General features: G+C 37.5%; 3 protein-coding genes across 4 annotated transcripts; 2 read left to right on the plus strand and 1 right to left on the minus strand.

The window, feature by feature from the left end:
• Window positions 1–498: 498 nt before the first annotated feature.
• LOC590010 (ubiquitin-conjugating enzyme E2 J2) lies at window positions 499–8,938 on the minus strand. The gene is made up of 6 exons (XM_030979648.1): window positions 8,864–8,938; window positions 7,544–8,117; window positions 6,498–6,641; window positions 5,760–5,898; window positions 3,766–3,846; window positions 499–2,084 (listed from the first exon to the last, which is right to left on the minus strand). Exons 2-6 carry the CDS (start codon window positions 7,660–7,662, stop codon window positions 1,845–1,847), a joined length of 723 nt encoding a protein of 240 aa, XP_030835508.1. The 5' UTR covers window positions 7,663–8,117; window positions 8,864–8,938; the 3' UTR covers window positions 499–1,844.
• Window positions 8,939–9,016: 78 nt separating this feature from the next.
• Window positions 9,017–11,408, plus strand: LOC753784 (beta-1,3-galactosyltransferase 6). The gene is made up of 2 exons (XM_001177494.4): window positions 9,017–9,165; window positions 9,782–11,408. Exon 2 carries the CDS (start codon window positions 9,791–9,793, stop codon window positions 10,796–10,798), a length of 1,008 nt encoding a protein of 335 aa, XP_001177494.1. The 5' UTR covers window positions 9,017–9,165; window positions 9,782–9,790; the 3' UTR covers window positions 10,799–11,408.
• Window positions 11,409–16,569: 5,161 nt separating this feature from the next.
• On the plus strand, window positions 16,570–21,097 carry LOC115921698 (beta-1,3-galactosyltransferase 6-like). 2 transcript variants are annotated; one of them, XM_030979652.1, is made up of 2 exons: window positions 16,570–16,671; window positions 19,605–21,096. In XM_030979652.1, exon 2 carries the CDS (start codon window positions 19,638–19,640, stop codon window positions 20,622–20,624), a length of 987 nt encoding a protein of 328 aa, XP_030835512.1. In that variant the 5' UTR covers window positions 16,570–16,671; window positions 19,605–19,637; the 3' UTR covers window positions 20,625–21,096. The 2 variants fall into 2 exon arrangements, with proteins under 2 accessions (XP_030835512.1, XP_030835518.1); XM_030979658.1 differs by lacking the exon at window positions 16,570–16,671 and adding an exon at window positions 16,678–16,894 and having other exon boundaries at window positions 19,605–21,097.
• The last annotated feature ends 1,644 nt before the right edge of the window (window positions 21,098–22,741 follow it).

Here is a 22,741-nt window from a genome sequence, read left to right on the forward strand (position 1 = left end):
CGGATCAATCGCAAATCTTTGTAAGACAGGGCCCCGGGTAATAATAATAATACTGTAAGCGCTTCGGCCACTTACTGGTAAAGCGTTGTATATCAAAGAAACAGGTATCATTATTACAAGACATGAATGCACTAGAAATGCAATGCACCACGAGCGAGAGAGCGTGAACATGGCGAAACGAAGGCTAGATGTTGGTAAACCGACACATGTGAGATAGTTTTACAGATAGAGGTGATATTACATGATTGACTCGTTATACAAGCAGAGGAATGTACCTTATATTGTCAAAGAGCCCAAATGAAAATAGTTACTCTGTTCCCTTTTTAACAGATGAATGGCTCCACTTCACACACCTTAATTTACTGCACCCCTCAGAGATTTCATTTTCTCTCTAAAAATAAGAGAGATTATGGTTTTTTACAGTACCTCACTACATGTATATACAGTTAACAACTAAATTATTCATACCCCTTGTAAGTTTGATGTTTTTTTGTTTTGTTTTGTAACTCTGGAATGAAAGGTGGACTGGTTGAATTAGGGCCTTTGATGAATACTTTTCAATGTTAGCTTCAATACGTCACATTCTCAAGAAACACAAATCGGGATAAATCAATTTTCCACATACTTAAAAACAAAAAATTGGTAAGGGTATGAATAATTTAGTCGTTTACTGTAGGCCTTTGCACGACTGTTCATTGACACATGCTCCGGCTATCATTGCTCGGCTAACTATTCCTTACACCAACTTCAACCCGCACCAAACACTACACCTAACCTGAAACCTAACCCTAACCCAAAATAACTGAAGAAATAAAGCCCTGACCAACTATCACCGAACCAAATGTCGCCAGACCAAATATTGTAAGAACAGATGGCAAAAAGGCAAGTGTCAGACTGTCAGGTTATCTGCTTGGCACTTTCTGGAAGAGGATTCACTTCACAATACTTGCCCACAGTCAATTTGCTTGTCATAACCAAATGCATCCCTGGACATAGCACTACACCTAGCTTTAAACCTAACCCTAACCAAACAATTTTGAAGAAATAAATCCCTGACCAAATGTCATCAAAGTAAATATCACTGGAGCAAAGATAGTAAGAACAGATGACAATAAAGCAAGTGTCAGATTGGACCATCTGCATGGATTCCCTTCATATCAAATAGTAGCCCAAATTCATTCTCTATAAATTGTCATGAGACTGATAGAAAGCATTTGTATGTTTGTATGTAAGTAGCAAATGGACAGATGGCTTTAGGTCCTTTCTGAGGGACTCAGTAATACAGATTAATGCCTTAATACCAAAGGGCATGAGCATATTGACTTGATTGCGAACCAATGACCTCCCAGTTACGAGACCACTTCTCTACGGTTATCAAAACAACCATGACTGTCTGTAGTGAAGATGATGAATAATCTATTACACCAAATACCTGGCATACTTACAATGAAATTAATGATTCATAGTAACTACAAGTATGTTCACTTCTTGTAATTATCTTCACATATCACACATTTTCATCAATGTCTTTGGGCTTCTAAAGACCTGTAGATTACTTTTCTTGGCTGTAGCATTCAAGGAATTACTTCCTACTGCTACCCATTTACTTCATCTGAGACAAGTGTGGCAAATGTAGACTGATATCTTGCTACAGGACGTTAACCATAAATATCCCACTGAAACGCATTCAGATTTTAATGCACACATTTCAGTGGGATGTCAGGGAACTTGTACCTAGGACACGTTTGTGAATAAAGCTCTGTCCTTGTTACAAATACCCCTCTCAAAATTCCACCAGCTTCGCTTACAAATTAAATGTCCGTTGCAAAATTCCATGTTCCCTATCAGTCTGTGTTGGCTATGCTACGCAGTACATATTTGACTGTCCATGCAAACGCAGCAAAGCCCACGATAACGAGCACGTTGGCCATGGTGCTACCGACGATCCCAGCGGGTCGTTCCGCGGGGGCGTTAAAGTTATTCGTCCTTGTCCTCATCTGACTGTGGTCCGGGGACCTGTTGGCGTTGGATTCGGACCGCTGTTTGAGATCCTCTTCTTCTTTCTTTATTCTCTGCCTTATCTCCTGCAAAGAAGGATAGATTTTAAAGAGAAGGTTGAGTTCTGGGAAGAGGTGAACAATAATTTGTAATCATTATCATTGTATTTTGCAAGTGTTGAAGGACATTAGATAAAAAATGTTTCCGAAAAGCATGCATGGCTCTTCAAATGCCTTGATATTCTAAATATGACATGTAACATCATAAAAATCAGGACAGATTTTTACGCCACATCTTCGTGTAGTCCAATATACTATATACATCTTTCTGTGTCCAGTGCTTGTAACTTGACCAAGATTGGGCCAAATTTCTTTTACTTTGATTCCAGAACCTTGCAGTACACACCAATACTTATATGCTAGATGATCAACCTTTCTGATCGATTCCACAACGTTTCTTTAACAATGCAATAACATGACCAGAACTCAACTTTATCTTTAAGTTTAAAATTCATACTACTATCATGGTAATAAACTAATTATATTCGACAGTTACCTGAAAATGACAATAAATACATAATTGGGAAGAGAAATCTAACTAAAAATGCAGAGGAGTTTATGATATCTAAACTGGATCTCCAGCAAAATTTTGAGAATAGAAATCAAATTTTATAGATATCAAATTTTGGAATCACGGTAATATCAACATTTTCTACATCTACTTTCAACATCATCATATTTCTCTAAGAATCTTGAAAAATATATTAGAATGTCTCAGGCAAAATGATTATCATTTAGGGTACCTAAGGACAAACATGCCTTTTTTTTCCCCCTTTCTTTTGGAGGTTCATTTGACTCATGCCCATAGAAAAGTTACTAAGTTTACAAGTTTCTGTCCCTATTATTTGATTGATTTTTCATCGCAGACCCAAACCTTCTAAATACCAGTAATGTATTTAACCCCCTGTTTAAAACAAGTCCATGCTACACATCAAAATTTCTTGCTAATGGAATAATGGAATCTAAGTAGTAATTAACATGAAAGAGAATCAAGATAATAGCAAATCAATTAGCCTATTCTTAATAATGATTGCATTTGAACAACAAAAATTATAGTGAGAGATTCCTTGAAGCAATTTTAAGTCATTTGTGTTTATTTATCAGTATTAAGTAATGCACTTGTCATTTGTAAGACGCACCTCTTGACCCCGGGAATGGTGCGTCATTGTACCGATGTGAGTCGTACATTTTGATACCATGACGCACCTTCTGTCACAGAAAGTGACACACCATTACATTCCATCGACGCACATTTGAGTCAAACATATGACACACCATTTTATGAAAATGACTAGCCAATGACGCACATTTGAGAAACACTTCTGCTTGGAGAAAGTGACGGTCCCATTGACACACCAAATGACGCAACGTGGTAAAGTGACTTACTATGACGCACATATGGGTCAGTATTGTGACGGACATTTTGCGGCCATGACGGTACTGTGCGTCACGATTTTGGGGAACATGACGAAACCATGACGCACCATCCCCGGGGGTCAAAAGGTGCGTCTTACAAATGACATCTGCATAATCTCCTTAAAAATGGGGTTTAAATGCATTTTCAACTGACTGACTGGTAACACAAGTAACCAGAGATAGGAGTAGATGGAAAGCCTGGATCGCCAATGTCTGGAACAGACAAGGCATCTAGCAAGTAAGCAATATTTAGGGCAGGGGACTTAGGTGAAAGGAATCTAAAAGTACTTACCTTTGCGGTGTCTGGGAAGAGCTCTAAAAATGTTGAATTTTTTATATTGAAGGCTCCGCTATCATGAGCAAATTGCCTTTTCTGTAAAAGGCATAGAAAATGGAGAAAATTATGAATATAAGAATAAAAAAGTAATCATCATATTGTACATATATATTTAAGTTCAGGATTGTCAGGCCAACTAGAATGGTATTACAGCAGAAGGGCAATCCAGGGACCTGTCTTACAAAAAGTTGAGACTGATCCATATTAATTGCAAGTCCTCATATCAATTTTAAAACTTAACTTAGAAACTCCCATCTCTTTAGTACAGAGCTGCGATTGATATCAAGTTGTGAATGATTTAAATCAATCACAACTCCTTTTATGACAGGGGTGCAGAGTCTCTGATGTAGACAAAATAATTGTAAAAGAATTTTGTGGATATTTACAATAAATTACCAGATTTAATGCATTGTCACATTTTATTTTGGCAATGAGAGAACAATAAATTATGTGATTTAGAGAGATCTGTTACGACTTTTTCACGTTGACAAACTATTTTCCTATTACCATGAAATCCCTGAAGATTAATGCAAGACTCACTTATGTTGTACTGCTATCTTACAATTAACATAAAAAATGCACAGTCTGTATTAGTATATCAAGGAGATTTAGGGTGATTCAAAAAGTTACAGGAAGTGATGACATCTTGCAATCAATATGCTTTTAATATACATCTAAAGGCCACACAAGTAAAGTAAACCGGCCTCCTATAAGCAGTTAATTGTTTGAGATCCGTATGAATGATAATCAATTGACCTTGAAGGTACTTAATCCACTTAAGAAACATTGGCATGATAATAGCATTACATAATACATGTATGTCATGTTTACTATTGTCTGCCTTAGGTTTATACATTATGTTAGCCTTATTCAGGGTCCTGTGACAAATGAAATTATTAGAGTCAGTTGCAAGTCCTTCAGCAGTAATTTTCCTTACAGAGTCTATATTCAATTGTTACATGAACTAAAGTGAAATTGAAGGGGAAAAAATACTGATGGATGGATGGCAGACATGCAAATTACTTTTCTTCACAAATTAATTAACTTTAGCTTTAGAGTTACGGTACATAGCCTAAAAGACAATATTTGCACCCTTTGAAAAACAGTGAACCTGATTAGACAAAGATGGAGGTCTGGGCCCTGTCTTAATACAAAGAGTTGTGATTGATCCAAATCAATCGGAAGTTTAAAGTCTCCTATCTCTTAGGTACATAGTTGTTATTGATATCGACTCTTTGAAAGAGGGGGGCCCTGGAGAATATTAAGACATGGAGTGGAATGACACTGCAAGAGTATACTAGAATATCAGAGAACTTGGTGTGTGGAAAAATTGTTGCAATCTACCTCTGAGCTGGAAGAGGATACCTTACTAGCTAGATAGATTAAACTTACACATGTACACTGAACATTATCGTTGTTCAGTTCAGTGCATGTAGATGCTGTGCCTGAGCTTTCAGGGTGAAATGGTCAATAAATACACTATACATCAACATTATATGAAGAAGAACAAAACTTTTTGTAGGAATTCTCACTTGTATGGCTTTCCAGTCACAAAACACAATGATGAAGTAAATTTGAATTTGATTATCTTGAACAAACAATTTTATGGGGTATAGCGGATCATTCAATTGACTCTCAATCCGAGGGTTGAGGGTTCGAATCCCAGCCCAACATCGTTTGGCAAGACATTAATCAACATTTTGCCACTCTCCACCCAGGTGTTAAATGGGTACCCAGCAATTACTGGGTTAAAAGTAATTGCAGGGCCTCAGGAAGAACAGCATTGGTGCAGATGAGGCTTCTCTCGGTTAAAAAACAAAACAAACAACAACAAAAACTTTTTTTTTAAATTTTTTTTTTTAAAATAATTATTATGGACAACATTTGTTCCTTCTTTTTCATCCACAATCTTGTTAGAAAAACTATATGAGGCAGTTTATTTGACTTACAACAAAGTCTGTTGTTTCTATGCTGCCCCATGTCGGGTTCTTTTCGACCATGAAGCTGAGTAAACCGGTTAGGATGGTGGATACAGACCAGGCTGGATTCCAAGTGTCGGGATGAAAATCACTAATAGACAGACATAACCTGGAAAAAGAAAAATGTAGAGATAGAGTATTATAATTGCATTACCGGTATATACAGTAAGGTCCATTTAATTTACAATTTTACATACCGGTAAGCACTAATACCCATTTCTATTCTAATACACATTGATCATCTATCGTCATTGTGTGATAAACCTATTTGGTCTTTTATCATACTAGTTTCTCACAGCTGGCCTCATTGATTATTAAGAATCAATTTAATTTACATAAGCACTAAAGCCGATTTGTTGTCAGTTTTCATGTGCAGAAAGGTCTTGGTGGAAATTCCATTAATGGGCGTACAAGTCTCGCACGCAGTAAAACCGTTATTCTGTCAAGAAATATCCCCTATAGTCTCTGAGAGTCTTCAGGTGAGGAAAATGTACGAAAATGCCGAGAAGGCCTATTGGTCATAAAACTGAAGGCTAATCATAATTATTGACAACATATGTTGTTGGGTAAACACTTGAGTGGTGTTAAATTTCCCATGAGAGCCTACTAATATGTGTCTTTATAAATGGTGATGTTTTGTTAGATCATTATGTTAAAATTTATATTTATATTTTACAAAAATTCAAGATTATCTTTAATTGGTATTACCTTGTATTGGTCTTGAACCTTCCGTTGGGTGTGGTCATGTAAATGCTAGGAGGTTTGAAGGGGAATTCCCTGGGAAACACCAGCTTTCCATGGTATAGTCCTCCCTCGTAAGGAGTTTCCTTGGGGCCTCGTACAACATAATGCCTGTAAGAAAAAAGTAATAGCAAGGGTGGTCCATGAACAGAAATTCAATCATGTAAAATTAGATAATGGAAGGAGTATGAACAGGGGGGCGTTTCACAAAACTTTTCATCAGTGACAAATGACATTTTTTGTTATACTTATAAGCTACTGAAATCCTTATCAGCAGATTTGTCACTGAATTTTGTCACTTGTCATTGAAAAAAGGCTTTGTGAAAGCCCCCCTGCCCCTGGGCTGGGTGAAGGGCTCTAAGGATCTTAGATGCACTCTGGTACAATCTGACCCATATTCTTAGGCATCGTCAAACCAATTTGATGACTAATATTTCATAAATAATATTAGTTAAGAATGGAGATTAACCTCACCTGTGGCTGCTTTTCAAACCTGTATAGTGAAAATTCTAACCAGTTGCTCTTACATTTTTAAACTCCTTGTCTACCACCCTGGTAATAGCACTTTCAGTATATCTCTAAGAATTAGATTTTCTTTAGAACCAAATCTGCATTTTTGTGGATTCAGTGCAATTGCAATGTGTGGCAAAATCCTATTTCAGTTCCTTTTTTTTGTAAGGAAAGAAGTTGCACCATTACAAGACACATTCATTCATACACAAAATATTCTGCAATCTCCTCCTCTCCCTTTTGAAAAAAAATATGTCAATAAAGTATGAATCATCTATACTTGCCCTAAAATATCTATTCAAGAGTTTGTACATAGATTTAAAAATCATATTTCAATTAGAAATAGGGCAGAGACAAAACTGTAAAACTTCATTTAGTTCTACAAATGTAAAGACTTTCAAAGAAAGGAGCAAAGTGAAAGAAGCTTGAACAGAATCACAAGATAATGAAAAAAGAAAAGGAAAAGAGACGACAGAGAAGAAGGAAAAGAATATAAATTTTACCATTCCAGGATATTTGATGGCAAAGGCTCGGCTGTAACGTAAGGGACAGGATCTTTCTTGAGTCTCATGTAGTCCTGCTTTAGCCTTGCCGAAGCCGTCGTGTTCACTCTTTTGCTCATCTTGTGTTCCAAAGTGTGAGTCTCTTGATCAGTAAGGTCCAGTCAAATTGGCAATCGAACTGCTGATTTGTAAAGTGTAGCTTACTTCTTCCACTTCCACTATTCAACCAATTGGCTACATGTACATGTAAGCTTTTTTGTTTTTAGTCCAGCTTTCTGTTTCCTGGCACTTTACAACAGATTAAAGTTAAGTTATTGGAGTGTCTTAACACAGGACTGGATACTTTTTATGTGTTCAGCTTCTTGGTAACTTGGACAGCACCACCTACTTGAAGTCAGGGCAGTATCTCAAAGCTGGGCATTCTGTATCAGCATGTACAGTGTATGTGTTGTGTTGGATCACCGGTGTGAACAGATCTTCTTTCACAAACTCATACAGCTCCAAACTTCCAACATCGATGAAGTCCTAGCTATCCCTACCTTCACTCTCTCTCTCGTGTTTTACATCACTTGATCTGATGAAAGAAACAAAAAAAAAAAAAAACAGTTGTACAACAATGTTGATTAATAATTTTTTCATGTTTTATTAAAGGTCATGTAGATCTATTCTGTCTCCCATGACTTTTAACACAATTAGTCTAGAGTCTAAACCATGACCATCTACAACATTTTACTTCATCCTTGACTTCAGCCTACAATATATCTAAAAAGTAGGCCCCCTCTCACTTAAATTTGAAGCCACTCGAGCGGATCGGCCAATGGGAGCGCAAATTCTAAATGTACAGCGCTCAATGCGTAAATTTCTACATGCTAACAGAGCAAAAATATGAAGAGAGGACCAGAAACTACACCCTCTCACTCTCACTCACATTTCCTGGCGAAAATCATCCAACAACGGTGGAAAACGCCATAAAACCTAACAACAACAACATAGTTAGCTCTTATTAGTATATCCTACATCACATGGCTACAATTCATGCAGAATCTCTATTGAACATGTTGAGAGCCAACACTAACACTACAGCAACACAACTGTTCATGTCGCAAGAGACATGTCAATGCAATATCAGATAGGCCTATCTGGATGCACACAAAAGTCTCAGCATGCAGCTTGCGGAACAGCCCGCAAAAATTGACACTGAAAACTCACACCAACTGCGAACATTTTCATACCACAATCATCAATATCGTAAACTCCATATAAACTCATTATAACTTTCCGAAATTAATGACTGAATATGTATCTAATGTTGGAAAATACCTTTTTACTTTGTCGATCTCTCACTCAATAGGCGTTCGTAGTAAAGTAGGCGCAGCGTACGTTTAGACTTTAAAGCCCCAACGTAACGTTAATGGCTATATAAGGTACCTACCAGCCGTTCCAACTATGCAGTGGCCTTTTCTCCGTGCAATTAGTGTATTATCGCTAGTTTTAAAATATGAAAACGGCTGGCATTAGACTGGCCCATACAACCAACACAACGTCAACATTACAGCTGCTAGCTGATGCATCTCGACTCCTCTGATGACTTTTTATCTTCGAAATAGAAGAATGTTCACAAAGTAAGTATGTTTAGACCGATGCTGGCTGATGGCCGAAATTCAGACCAATCAACCCTACAAATTATAGTACTTAGTAGGTGTAGATGTTATTTTGAAGCCCGAATTCATTCAGTCTCCGACTTCCAGTTTTTTAGACAGTGGTGGACAGTGCAGTGCAGCAGTGTAGTGGGTGCTAACTGCTAATGAATTTGATCATGCAAAGAGGACCTGTGCATTGCAGCTGCAGAGACATTGCATTGTTGAATTGTTCTAGACCTCTATCTCAAAGTGGCCAATTAATTCAATTCCATATAAAACAATGATGTGTCTTTAAGTCATTGATTTTCATTTGGCGTATTCTCATGAAACATAACAACACTTCCGTGTTGCCCCGGTCCCGCCCTGCTTGTCGTGTCTTTAAGTCATTGATTTGGCGTATTCTCATGAAACGTAACAACACCTCTGTGTCGCCCCGCCCTGCTTGTCGTTATTGTGTTTGGGTTTCCTGTTTTAACAATTTACAAGTTTTTTTCTTCATGTCTTTAAATTAAGTTATTCAACCACCACTGGAAATAACATATCCATCATTATTCATTCTGTACCAACGTGCTGTCCTAATGTCGCGTTTTATTTTCAGGTGCTCAAGATGAGGATGTCGCGTACATTCCGGTGGTTTCTGACCCGTTTTCTCCTATGCATCCCGATATTCTCTTTGTGCGGATTTGTTCTACTCCTATCATCATGCAATGTAACTGAAGACTCCCCCAGAAAACCCTGCCCGCGGGAGAACTCAAACCAAAATCAATTAAGGACGTTGGACGACAGTGGGGGCGACAAACCATTCTCAGCATTTTTAGTCATACTGGTCATGTCCGGACCGAAACTCCTAGCAGGACGTCAAGTTTTACGCGACACGTGGCTGACATTACGAACAAATGACATGATCGTAAAGTTTGTAATTGGCACTGCCAACTTGCCAACGGAGCATCTGGAAGCCTTAGAGAGAGAACAGAAAGAGTATAATGATCTCCTATTCTTGCCAGACCTTGAAGACAGTTTCCTCGCTTTAACTCAAAAGTTGATTGATATGTTTGTGTGGCTGGATCACAATGTAAGTTATAAATTTGTGCTGAAAGTGGACGATGATTCCTTTGTTAGACTTGATGCTTTAGCGAAGGAGCTGCCGCAAAAGAGCCAAGAGAAACTCTTCTGGGGGTTCTTTGATGGACGTGCCCGGGTACACAAGACTGGGAAGTATGCAGAGGCAGACTGGGTACTGTGCGACCGCTACCTTCCCTACGCTAAAGGCGGTGGCTACATCCTCTCCGCAGATCTAGTGCACTTCGTCAGCTTGAACGCCAAGTACCTCAAGAAATACAACGGCGAGGACGTATCGCTCGGATCTTGGCTGGCGGCAGTGGAAGTTAATCGTCAACACGACACACGCTTTGACACCGAATATCTGTCGAGGGGCTGTTCAAACACCTACCTAATCACGCATAAACAGACACCAGAGGATATGAGACAGAAATGGAAGCATTATAAAGAAACAGGGCGTCTGTGCTCTCAGGAACATCAGACGAGACCTTCTTATATTTATGATTGGCAAAAGCCACCAACAGAATGTTGCATAAGAAAAAATGGTATACCATGATAAATTTTCAAGGATCTTAACAAATTCTACATCTAGTTTGACTTCTTCCAAAATTTGGTGCTACCAGTATATCACTTTTTATTCTTCTCTTTTTGTGCAGTTTATACATTGTACATTAAGCATTTACTGATCCTATGCATGCCATAACTTAGTCCAAATTAATAATAATTTCTCAATGTAACCTACAAATTCCAAGGATTTGTTTTTTTAATGATTAAATTACTTTTCCTATTCATCGTCAGTGCCAGTGGACCAACAATGTTGGTTACCATCACTTTATGAATAGTTCAACAGTCACTATGTGTTTGCCCATTTTGGACATCCTAGAGCCTAAACAGGATTTAAAACTAATTCATTTAATGTTGAATCTATACTCTGATGCAATTTGTAGTATTACAGGCCAGGGGTAAATTTGTAAATGTGCATTTATGTGTAGCTTTGCTGCTTTTTCTGTTATTAACATTGGGCTTTCTTGCTATTTTAAAATTGTTTCTATCTTCTTAAAATATGATATCAGATGGGTAAAGAAATATAATCAAAAATTTGTCTCTTTATGTTGTTGTATTAATATTAATAATAATAATAATAATAATAATACGTCTTGTTTACCCAGGGTAGCCTCATCAGCATCCCCCTGAGGGCCCTGCAATCTTATCATTACCCGGGCTTTAGCCGAGCTAGTGGAGCTACATGTACTATGAAAAGAAGCTCAAGCATTCAAGGAATTTCTTCCGGGTACCCATTTACCTCACTTGGGTGGAGTATGGCAAATGTAGATTAATGTCTTGCCAAAGGATATTTAATAGTGCCGTGGCGGGACATTGTATTATTCCTGTGTAAGATCAACAGCAACAACTTGTAAATCTTTCAACTGTAATGTGATTGGACCCGTTGCAAATACGGGGCCGAGTTGTCCCGGCATGATTGAATTTTTTTGAAATCTTTTAGGGTTAGGGTTTAGGGTTTGGTTTTAGGGTTCAGTTTTAGGATTAGGGTTAGGGTTTAGCATTAGGGTTAGGGTTAAAGTTAGGGTATGCGGGGACAACTCGGCCCATATTTGCAGCAGGCCGAGTCAGAGTACGCCCGGATTCATGTGAATAATGCTCTCCCATCCTGCCTATCAGTGAAACAGTGATCCAGAGTCGTGTTTTGCAAATGGTACATGTTAAAAGTCAGAGTTACAGTATTTTCTGTTATCAATCATTATTATTTATACTGTTAATGTTCACCTATGTATAATGCATCAGTATTGTGAGGAAAGCAGAAAAATCACAGTAGACTGGTGAAAGTTTGAATATAATCAGACAAAAAATGAGAAAGTTATGTAGTGGGGAACCACTTTCTCATTTTTTCCAACACACAAAATGACCACCACTAACAAAAAAAACAAAAAAAAAATGTTGTTTTTCTTCTAAAATTCATGACTGAGGATTATTTTCTCTTTAGAGGACCAATGCTTATAAATATCTTATCCATAACATATTTTTTTAGTAGTGCCCCAAGGGAGAAGGCACTTTAGAGAGAAACAAACATAAATGAGTGATAACTGTGTACAGGAGAGTTATCTGCAACTATGTCACAATCCACTGACCAAACTGCCAACTTGAAATTTGCATGGACATTATTGATCTCATATTTTGAACATTCATAAATTCTTATCATTGATCTGATTTATTTCAAATTTTCGCATTTCTGTTTATCTTATTTTTCTGCTTTCATACAAAAATAACTTATTTCAAGGGTTGGATTGCCCTTTAATCATACCAGTGTGGACTGAATATATTTTGGTATTTATGAGCCTTTGTGATCCTAATACAAAATTTTACAAATAAACACCAGTCGGTACCCAGACATAAATACATGTATTTGATTGATGCAAGTCTTCAAAGACCACAATCAAATACATTGTTTTGTAGCTGCAATTTGTTTCTGTCAACTCAAAGATTATTTTACTGACTTTTGTATGAATATATATGTTATATAAATTATGTGTATCGCAATACCATGTAACACCACAAATTTCCATTGTTAAATGGACAATAAATATGAACCTTATGAACCTAATTTCATACATGATTGTGTTTTTGCTTGTTGATCATCATTCTACTTGTCCAGTCAGTGTCATCATCATAACATCTGTTTGGAGCCAGAAGGGCATTAACTCATATACTCTTAACACAGAGTATATAATTTTATCATAAATTATATCTATGTCTGTTTTTTTCATTTAATTTGATAGCATTTTACTTTAATTTTGTTCTTTCTAATTTATTCATATTTTTAAATCATATATCTTTAATGCTTGTTACTTTTATTTGATGCGCTAGCTTTTTAATTTAATTTTGGTTTATATATATGTCTAAATGTCTTTCCCGATGTACACACTGTTTTTACATTCAATTTGGTGTCGATATGATCTGTTTTATGTTTTTTACACGGACTTGCTGAAAAGCAGTCTTTTTAGGGGGATGTGAGTTTTACCATGATTAAATCAATCTAATTCAATTCAAAAGTTATAGCCCTTCTGGCTGCAAACAGACTATACTTGATGTACTAGTACTTTATAAATTGTATATCTACCTTTGTGCAGTTTAAGATACAAAGTAAAAGAATACTATGAAGGTATTAAAACTTGATGGATTTTACATTAATTTCAAAATGCTGCTTTAATAAACATAATTCATATTTTGCAACTCTTTTTCTCAATCTGAACTTGTGTTCAACTGTTTTTAGGCAATATCGGAATGAATATATTCAGAAAGAGCCTGAGATGTAAAGACAATACAATAAAGAGCAAACCAAAATATTTGTTTTATTGGTAGTAGTTTAAAGTGACACTGTAACATGGTTGAAGGTTAATGAAAAACTACGAAATTTGTGTATAAAATGTTACTTATTAATTTTCCCAACCGTTTTTCCAAAAAAATATGACATAAGACGGGCTTTAACAAATCTTTCAACACTTAAATGTCTGGAATGGTATATAGAGCCAATTCATTGCTCTGTGACGATTTACATTGACCTAAAAAATTATTAAATTGTATATAGTTGGGAGAATTAAGGAATCAATCAGATCAGTTTTTCCCAATTTTTATCATTAATAATGGTCTGTTATCATTCTAACTGTCGGATTATCTGTAATTGTACATCTAGCATTCTACCTTATCACCATTTTATCTCATCTGAACAATTTGTTTTTGTTTTTTTTGTTGTAATATTCTTTATTGTATTCACTCAATAAATAATATTAATTCATACAAATTGTAATATATAACATATTGAAACCAATTACAGAGTACAAAATACAGTAATCTCAATTATATTGAATGAATTAATATTGTTATAACCCCCCCCCCCCCCTCTATATTTTGTTCTGTAGTACTAGTATCCCTATTACATATTATAATTTATAACATATTGGAACAAAGTACAAACTACAATCAACTTAGTTATATCGAATGAATGAAGTTTGTTATATCCCCTACCCCCGTTAAAAACAAAACCAACAACAACAAACACAAAACAAAAACAGAAAACAAAACAAACAACAAAAAAACAAACAAAAAAAAACAAAAAACAAACAAAAAACAAAAAAAAAAAACAACAACAAAAAAAACGATACAAGAAGACGTGGGCAGTCTATGGCAGTCGAGACCGGTCAATCACACACAGCTGTGAACCGGGCAGGCCCCCCCTTGTTACCAAGTAACCCGTAATGCAATTAGAAAAGTAATGTGAAATTGCTGTTTCCAAAGAAATTGTCAATGTCAATTGATAAATCAGGAATGAACTTGATATTGAATTGGAAAGCAGCAAAGTAAACAGTCATTTTTTTATTTTTTTTTTGATTGGAATAATATTTCAAAAGCACTAAGGAAAATATTGAAAAACCATTCAGAAGCAGCTACAATGAATATTAGCACCAAAGAGATTATACTAAAACCACACTTTTATTTGTCCATTTGAAATCCAAAGTAAAACAGCACAAAAAGTGGGGGAAAATAAAGACTTTAAAAGTTGATGTTATATGGAGAAATTGGGAGGGAGAGAGAGAATTGGGGTGGGATCTTGTGGAAAGATAACGTTTTTCTTTTCTTTTCTTTTCATTTATACTTTTGGTTTCGGGGTACATGAACACCTGTACAATCTCCTTTGTTTAAGTTGGGAAATTGGACCCCCCCCCCCCCCTTTTTTCCCCCCCTTTTTTTCATTACTAAAATCCTGGACAGTGGACACACCTCGAGAGTGGTAGAGAAAGGGAGAATGGGAGAGGTATTCGTTGGGTGAAGAATGAAGCAATCGTGAAATAAGTTACATATCACGAGTATAAGAATAAACCAAGACATCCCTCTCTTTCTTCTTGTTTCTTTCAACACCTGATAAAACGTTAACGATGCTTGTATCTTTCTTAATTGGTTGCTTGTTTTCGTTTGTTTTATGTATGCTTCCGATTTGCAAGTGGCAAACGTAGTTTTTGTATCACGAGTATATTTAGAACATATACAATCTATGTTCTAAATGCTGTTATTATGGTCTTTGGTCTTTATTACCCCCCCCCCCCCTCTTCTCTCTCTCTCTCTCTCTCTCTCTCTCTCTCTCTCTCTCTCTCTCTCTCTCTCTCTCTCGACTCTCTTTCTCTCCCTCTCTCTCTCTCTCTCTCTCTTTCTCCATCTGTCTATCTTTCCCACCCCTCCAAATCCGTCCCTCCCTCCGACCAGCCCTCCTTCCCTCTCAAGAAACAACCTTTTATTTGTTGAAAGTCAGCATGCACCAACTTACGAGCGTCATTCAACTCGTACACAAGAGAATCGGAGTTTCCCTGGCTATCTAAAGCAGATTCTTTATTCTCTATTTTCTTCTTAAAGTTTCACCCCACCCCGTAAACAATAACTAAAATCGACTTATGGACGAATGAGATTTTGAAGGTGACCATGTTTATATTTTCAATCCTAGAAAATATGCTTCAGAAAATATTGAAAGATAAAACCTTTTTAAAGTAGTTTGGCTTGGGGAATATATTGACCAAAAAGTTTCAGCTTTGGTATTCTACAAGTGAAAGGACTGACCGATTATAAGAAGCATAAAATCAGTGTTTAAAAAAAAAAATACATGGTGCCACATAATTCTGCTGTGATTTTGTGCATCAATCAAGTTAATGTTGATAAAAGACGGACATCGTTAAAATCAGGAAAGTGTAAAGCGTGTCACAAGTAGGATCATGGTAAGAGGAACTATCCCTGCTCCGCGTTATAATTCCGTCGTGCATGATGTTTAATGTGAAAAAGGGCACATGCACCCTCTCGTAATTCCCTCACTGCGTGCCTTTTTGTAGCCATGGTTACCAGTCATCACTTTCCACATTCACCATTATACCCCCACCCCTTTTTCCTAAAATCCTGACTCTGCCCCATCACCTCTTTATTGACCTCTTAGATTTAGAACCTGGAAATCGTTCCAAACATGCCCACTGACCTTGCGTAGTCTCAATTTGGTGACGAGAGGAAATCGCTTGGTCGGTAAGTTTCAATACCTATGGATTTGTATCCTCTGCGTCAACGTGTAGTTGACTGTCCTTACATCCGATTTGAATGATCAGCTAAACGACCAGTCGTATTAGCTAGCATCGGTATATTGAGCCGTCAAAGCAACTCGTTTACATACTCAGGATACCAATCGTAATACAAAGTTTTCCTCAAAATGAAATAGCAATAACTAGAGCTAGTGTCTGGCATCCTCATCAAAGACGTTACAAACTTTCTCTCAACACGCACCGCATCACTGATGAAGAGGGGAGACCCTGGTACTTATTTTTTACGTACGTGTCGTGGTAGAACTTGTATACGCTGGAGTCGCGAAGTCGTAGGAACGTAAAGGTTAGATACTTTTCTCTTCTTTCATCACTTTGAACTAACACATTATTAACTCTTTCCCAGCTGAATGTGGCATGGGATTGCAAGGCTCTGTATTGAGTATTTAACCTCGTAATGTTTGAAAGTATGACATCTTTGTCTGATAAACTTCCGATGGATTTATGAAGTTCAGAAGTTCGGTTTTGACTTTTGCATCCCCTCCGGACAATCTGCACAGCCGTGCCACGTAAGCAGGAGATTTGTGTGTGTATTGGTAGAGAGAGAGAGATGGTGGTATATACTACAACTGAAAGATGGTCGGCAAAATGTAATCTAGTGAATTTAGGATGATCGGGGACGTTTATGTTGGAGATCATACCAGCACGTGTGCAGTGAGCTGGGTAAATATTGCAGCTTGATAATATTGGCATGAAAGTCTTTATAAATTTTGCTCCTGACTGAAATAGTTCAGTCAAGCATGCATAGCTGTCATCCATTCCGATTGGCAGATAGTTCTTATTACAGAGTGAACATATGGCATTGGTGCATTCTCTTGTAAGAATTGAAATGGTGCATGTGCTGGTTGAATGATATGGTTTAAAATCACTAACAATATACAATCAATGATCAGTAGTGGAGCCAGGGGCCTGCATGGGCCTGGGGACTCAGCCCCACCCCCCCCCCCCCCAATCATGAAAATCACAATCTAGCATACCGGTACTTTATATTATCAACAATAGTTGATCCCCCAGTTTTAGTCAACATAAAGCTGGCTCCAATACATTTTGTTGATAACCTTTCTTTTCTCCTTTGCCTTTTGCCTCGTTTTTTTCTTCTTTTATATATAAATTTGTCTTGCTTGTTAGAATTTTTGGCTAGTGCCCCAGCCCCCAGTCCACCAGCTCGAGAATCCTGATGCAAATAATGGCCATTGTAGCTTCAGAAGTTTTTTTCATTATCTTTTTCTTGATTACGAAAGGCGACTCAAATATTGACAATACATCATTTTTTCTGTATCTTCCAATTCATTATGTTGGATATTGTTATTGTTTATGTTAGTATATATATATGATTACAAAAGATGTTATGGAAAAGTGTCATATTTATTCTTGAGAGCACCAACATTTTCTTGAATGTAATACATGTATAAAACTAATGACACTCATGATTATCCTCATCACTCTCATCCTCATACTCATCATTCTCACCATCACTCTCATCTTCACTCTCATCATCAAACTCATCTCACTCTCATCCTCACTCTCATCATCACTCTCATCATCACTCTCATCATCACTCTCATCTTCACTCTCATCATCAAACTCATCTCACTCTCATCCTCACTCTTATCCTCACTCTCACCTCACTCTCATCATCAAACTCATCTCACTCTTATCCTCACTCTCACCTCACTCTCATCCTCACTCTCATCTCACTCTCATCTTCAATTACATCCTCACTCTCATCCTCACTCTTATCTCACTCTCATCACCAAACTCGTCTCACTCTTATCCTCACTCTCACCTCACTCTCATCATCAAACTCATCTCACTCTTATCCTCACTCTCACCTCACTCTCATCCTCACTCTCATCTCACTCTCATCTTCACTCACATCCTCACTCTCATCCTCACTCTAATCTCACTCTCATCATCAAACTCGTCTCACTCTTATCCTCACTCTCATCCTCACTCTCATCCTCACTCTCATCTTCACTCACATCCTCACTCTCATCCTCAAACTCATCTCACTCTCACCATCACTCTCATCCTCACTCACATCCTCACTCTCATCTCACTCTCATCTTCAATTACATCCTCACTCTCATCCTCACTCTCATCTTACTCTCATCATCAAACTCATCTCACTCTCATCCTCACTCTCATCCTCACTCTCATCCTCACTCTCATCTTCACTCACATCCTCACTCTCATCTCACTCTCATCCTCATTCTCATCTCACTCTCATCTCACGCTCATCCTCACTCTCATCATCCAACTCATCTCACTCTCATCATCACTCTCATCCTCACTCTCATCTCACTCTCATCCTCACTCTCACTCTCATCCTCACTCTCATCTCACTCTCATCCTCACTCTCATCTTCACTCACATCCTCACTCTCACCATCACTCTCATCCTCACTCACATCCTCACTCTCATCTCACTCTCATCATCACTCTCATCTCACTCTCATCCTCACGCTCATCCCACTCTCATCCTCAAACTCATCTCACTCTCATCATCACTCTCATCCTCACTCTCATCCTCACTCTCATCTTCACTCACATCCTCACTCTCATCCCATCCTCACTCTCATCTCACTCTCATCCTCTCTCTCTCTCAAGACTCTCATTATTCTCATCATCACTCTCATCACTCTCACCATCACTCTCATCATCACTCTCATATTTTCTTGGTTTGATTTCTTTCCTTTGGTGAAGCCCATTTAGGAAAGCCTTCATTTTGCCTTAAAGGTAAAGATCAGTTGTAGAAATGCCTGCCTCTCAAAAAATGAAATGGAAGCTTTTATTACCAATCATGTGAAAGAATATGTTTTGAATAATATGTGATACAAAGTTTGCTGAGAAACCGCCTACTAATTGATATATTTGGTAAATTATTATATCTATTTGGACCTGATAGATATCGTGCACGTGTCATGTAGTCTTTCTGTGTACAGTGCTTGTAACTTTACCAAGACTGGGCCAAATTTCTTATCATTTTGATGATTCTAGAACCTTGCAGTACACACCTATACAGTACTTATATGCTAGATGATCAACATTTTCTGATCAATTCCACAACGTTTCTTTCACAATGCAATCGCATGACCATAACTGGTCTTTGTCTTTAACATACTTTCATTGTATGTTTGTTACTAATGGTTCAATGGCAGGAGCAAAAATTTCAATGTCATTAAACTAAAAGCTTTTTTCTCTTTGCATATTCTCACAGAGCAAGGACCCTTTTGTCAGAATCTACCCGACCATGGCACGGAAGGCAAAGTCTCAAGCTCTGACGCTTCTGCTCGTCGTCCCTCTCCTGTCTTTTGCTGGAGTCATGTTCTACATGTCCAAGTGTACTCCCGGTCCTGCACCGGAGTGTCCTCAGCCGGACAACAGCCGCATCACCAACGAGGGGCTCAAGTCGGTCAAGCGTGACCACACCGCATTCCTCGTTGTCCTTATCATGTCTGGACCTCAACTGGACGCGAGACGGTACACCATCCGTGAGACGTGGATGACGAAGAGGACGAAAGACATCATCATCAAGTTTGTGATCGGGACGCACGGACTATCCGGAGAGGAGAAGAAGCAGTTGGAGAAGGAGAGTGCTCAGCACCATGATCTCCTTCTCCTGACATCCCTCCAGGAGAACCTACTGTCAAATACCCAGAAGCTTATAGATTCCTTCGTCTGGGTCGACAGGCACGTGGACACCAACTTTGTGCTGAAGGTCGACGACGACTCCCTGGTAAGGTTGGATGCTCTGTCCCGGGAGCTTCGCAGCAAAAACCATGAGAGGCTTTACTGGGGATTCTTTGATGGACGCCAGCACGCACATACCCGTGGAAAGTACGCCGAGAACGACTGGCTCCTCTGTGACCACTATCTCCCATTTGCCATCGGTGGTGGCTACATCTTATCCAGCGATTTGATCCACTATGTTGCCATCAACGCCAAGATGCTCAAAAAGTACAATGCAGAAGACATATCGCTGGGTTCGTGGCTAGCTGCGGTCGATGTCGACAGGGAGCATGATCCTCGCTTTGATACGGAGTACAAGTCACGAGGCTGTCGCAACGTGTACCTCATCTCACACAAACAGACGAGCCAGGAGCTCAAGGAGAAATGGAGCCACTTGCAGAAGACCGGTAAAATGTGCCAAAAGGAAGAGCAACTTCGGCAATCTTACGTTTACAACTGGAACAAACCTCCCACGGAGTGCTGTGAAAGGGTACAGGGTGTTCCTTGATTGACATTACAAATGATAGAATTACTTCAAGGATGTACATGTATTTCACATTGACCAAACTTGCATGAAACAGGGTGTATGGGAGTGACTATTGTGAAATTAGGCACTTCATCTATCATCAGTTAAACAAAACTGAGCTTCCAAATTCAACATTTAATAATTCACATTAGAGTAAAAAGGTGTGCAGCGAATGAAATTGACAAGAAATAAAACATGTGCAAGGAAGAATATTTGATTAGACTGACCTCGCATGAACCAGGGTATTTTATATCATTGTGAAATTATATCCTTCATTCTGTATCCGTTCATTGCCATTCAACAAAAGTCAATATATGCACAATTTGTCAATAATTTTACTAATGATAATGATGTGAAGAGAATCATTTCTATATCGCTTTACAGTTTATACTAAATGTTTCTAAGCACTGTACTATTGTTACCCCGCCATTAAAGAGAAGGTTGAGTTCTGGGAAGAGGTGAAAAATAATTTGTGAGCATTACTCATTCTTATTATGCAAGTGTTGAAGAACATCAGATAAGACATGTTCCCTGAAAAGCATGGCTCTTCAAATGCCTTTATATTCTAAATATGTCATGTAACATCGTAAAACTCGGGGGTGGGATTTTTTCGCCACGTGTTCGTGTAGTCCCATATACATGTTTCTGTGTACAGTGTTTGTAACTTTAACGAATTTCTTATCATTTTGATGATTCCAGAACCTTGCAATACACACAAATTCTTATATGCTTGATGATCAACCTTTTCTATTCGATTCCACACCGTTTCTTTCACAATGCAATCGCATGACCAGAACTCAACTTCATCTTTAAGCCAAGCTACTGTGATAGGCGCTCCAGAAATATCCTCTTACCAGGGTACTCGGATTTACATAATAATCTTCCTACAATGAGGAATATAATATTAGCAACACAAAACTTGCTTATTAGATTCTTGCCTAACAAATGTAATGACTAATGCAATCAAGTACTACAATATTGTTACGTGTACTCTTTTTATGATGAAATCCAAAGATTTTTTTATTTTGTAATTTCATTTCAAGGTTTATCAAAAACATATGTTGATGTTCACAGCCTGATGGATGAATTGTCATGTTTTACAGATCTTTAATAATAAAAAAAACTTTACAATAAACAAAAGCAGAACTGCAATGAATGTTTAAAGAATAATGAAATACAAATATGTTTGTATGCTATTCAGTTTTGTGTTTTTATGTTAATGAAATACATAATTATGCATTGATGTCTTGCCTCATTATTATGCAACAACTCTATATCAATTTCACTGCATAGTTTATTTCATAATCATAACCACTTCAGTTAATTATGAACATCTAGAGCAAATTTGGATGAATTTGATTAAATTCAGTGACTTAGCTAGGTAGTAGTTCTCTCTCTTGGAGTGGCAGCTGAATGAGACGATGTTATGTATTTAAGAAATTTAGTCATCTTGCCAAAAAAAGGTGCAATTCTATCTTGTCCAGCCAATTCTTGTCCGTTAAAATGTTGAAATAATGTTGTGCTTGTCTGTTGTGAACATAATTTCATAAACGCTATATTAAGACAGAAAATGAATTTCTTAAACTAACTTGGCGACCTATGATTTATGTTTCATAGGCTTAAATGAGCATCTAAACATGCATCATATCTTTTTTTAAACTGTAATCCTTTTCGAAGTACCTAGTGTGTAAAAATGTAAATCGCACATGTTTATAAAGACCTTGATTTTGAATGTCAATCAATGCCAATCAATGCCAAATTATCAATAGAAAACTTTGTTTAGCAAATCTTAGAAAGTTGATAGTGTTTTCGTAACCAGATTTCATATTTTGAGATATTTAAACAAAAATTACTTTGTTTTGGTCATTATGCTACTTTGCTGTGTGAACTGATTCGTGTAATGACATGTAGTCTAAGAAATGTATATTGAAAAATGATAGCATCTTTAATCAGTATGCTTTGTTTTTATGATGATGAAATATAACTGATGAGTGTGTGTGTGTCATATTGGTACACGTAGATGTATAATGTCAGATGATTTTACTAGTTGTACAGCTGAATTCCTGTATATACAATTATACATGTACATTTAAATGCAA

The sequence above is a fragment of the Strongylocentrotus purpuratus genome, unplaced genomic scaffold (genome assembly GCF_000002235.5).
Source record: "Strongylocentrotus purpuratus isolate Spur 01 unplaced genomic scaffold, Spur_5.0 spur5_contig_816, whole genome shotgun sequence".
Classification (NCBI taxonomy): Eukaryota; Metazoa; Echinodermata; class Echinoidea; order Camarodonta; family Strongylocentrotidae; genus Strongylocentrotus; species Strongylocentrotus purpuratus.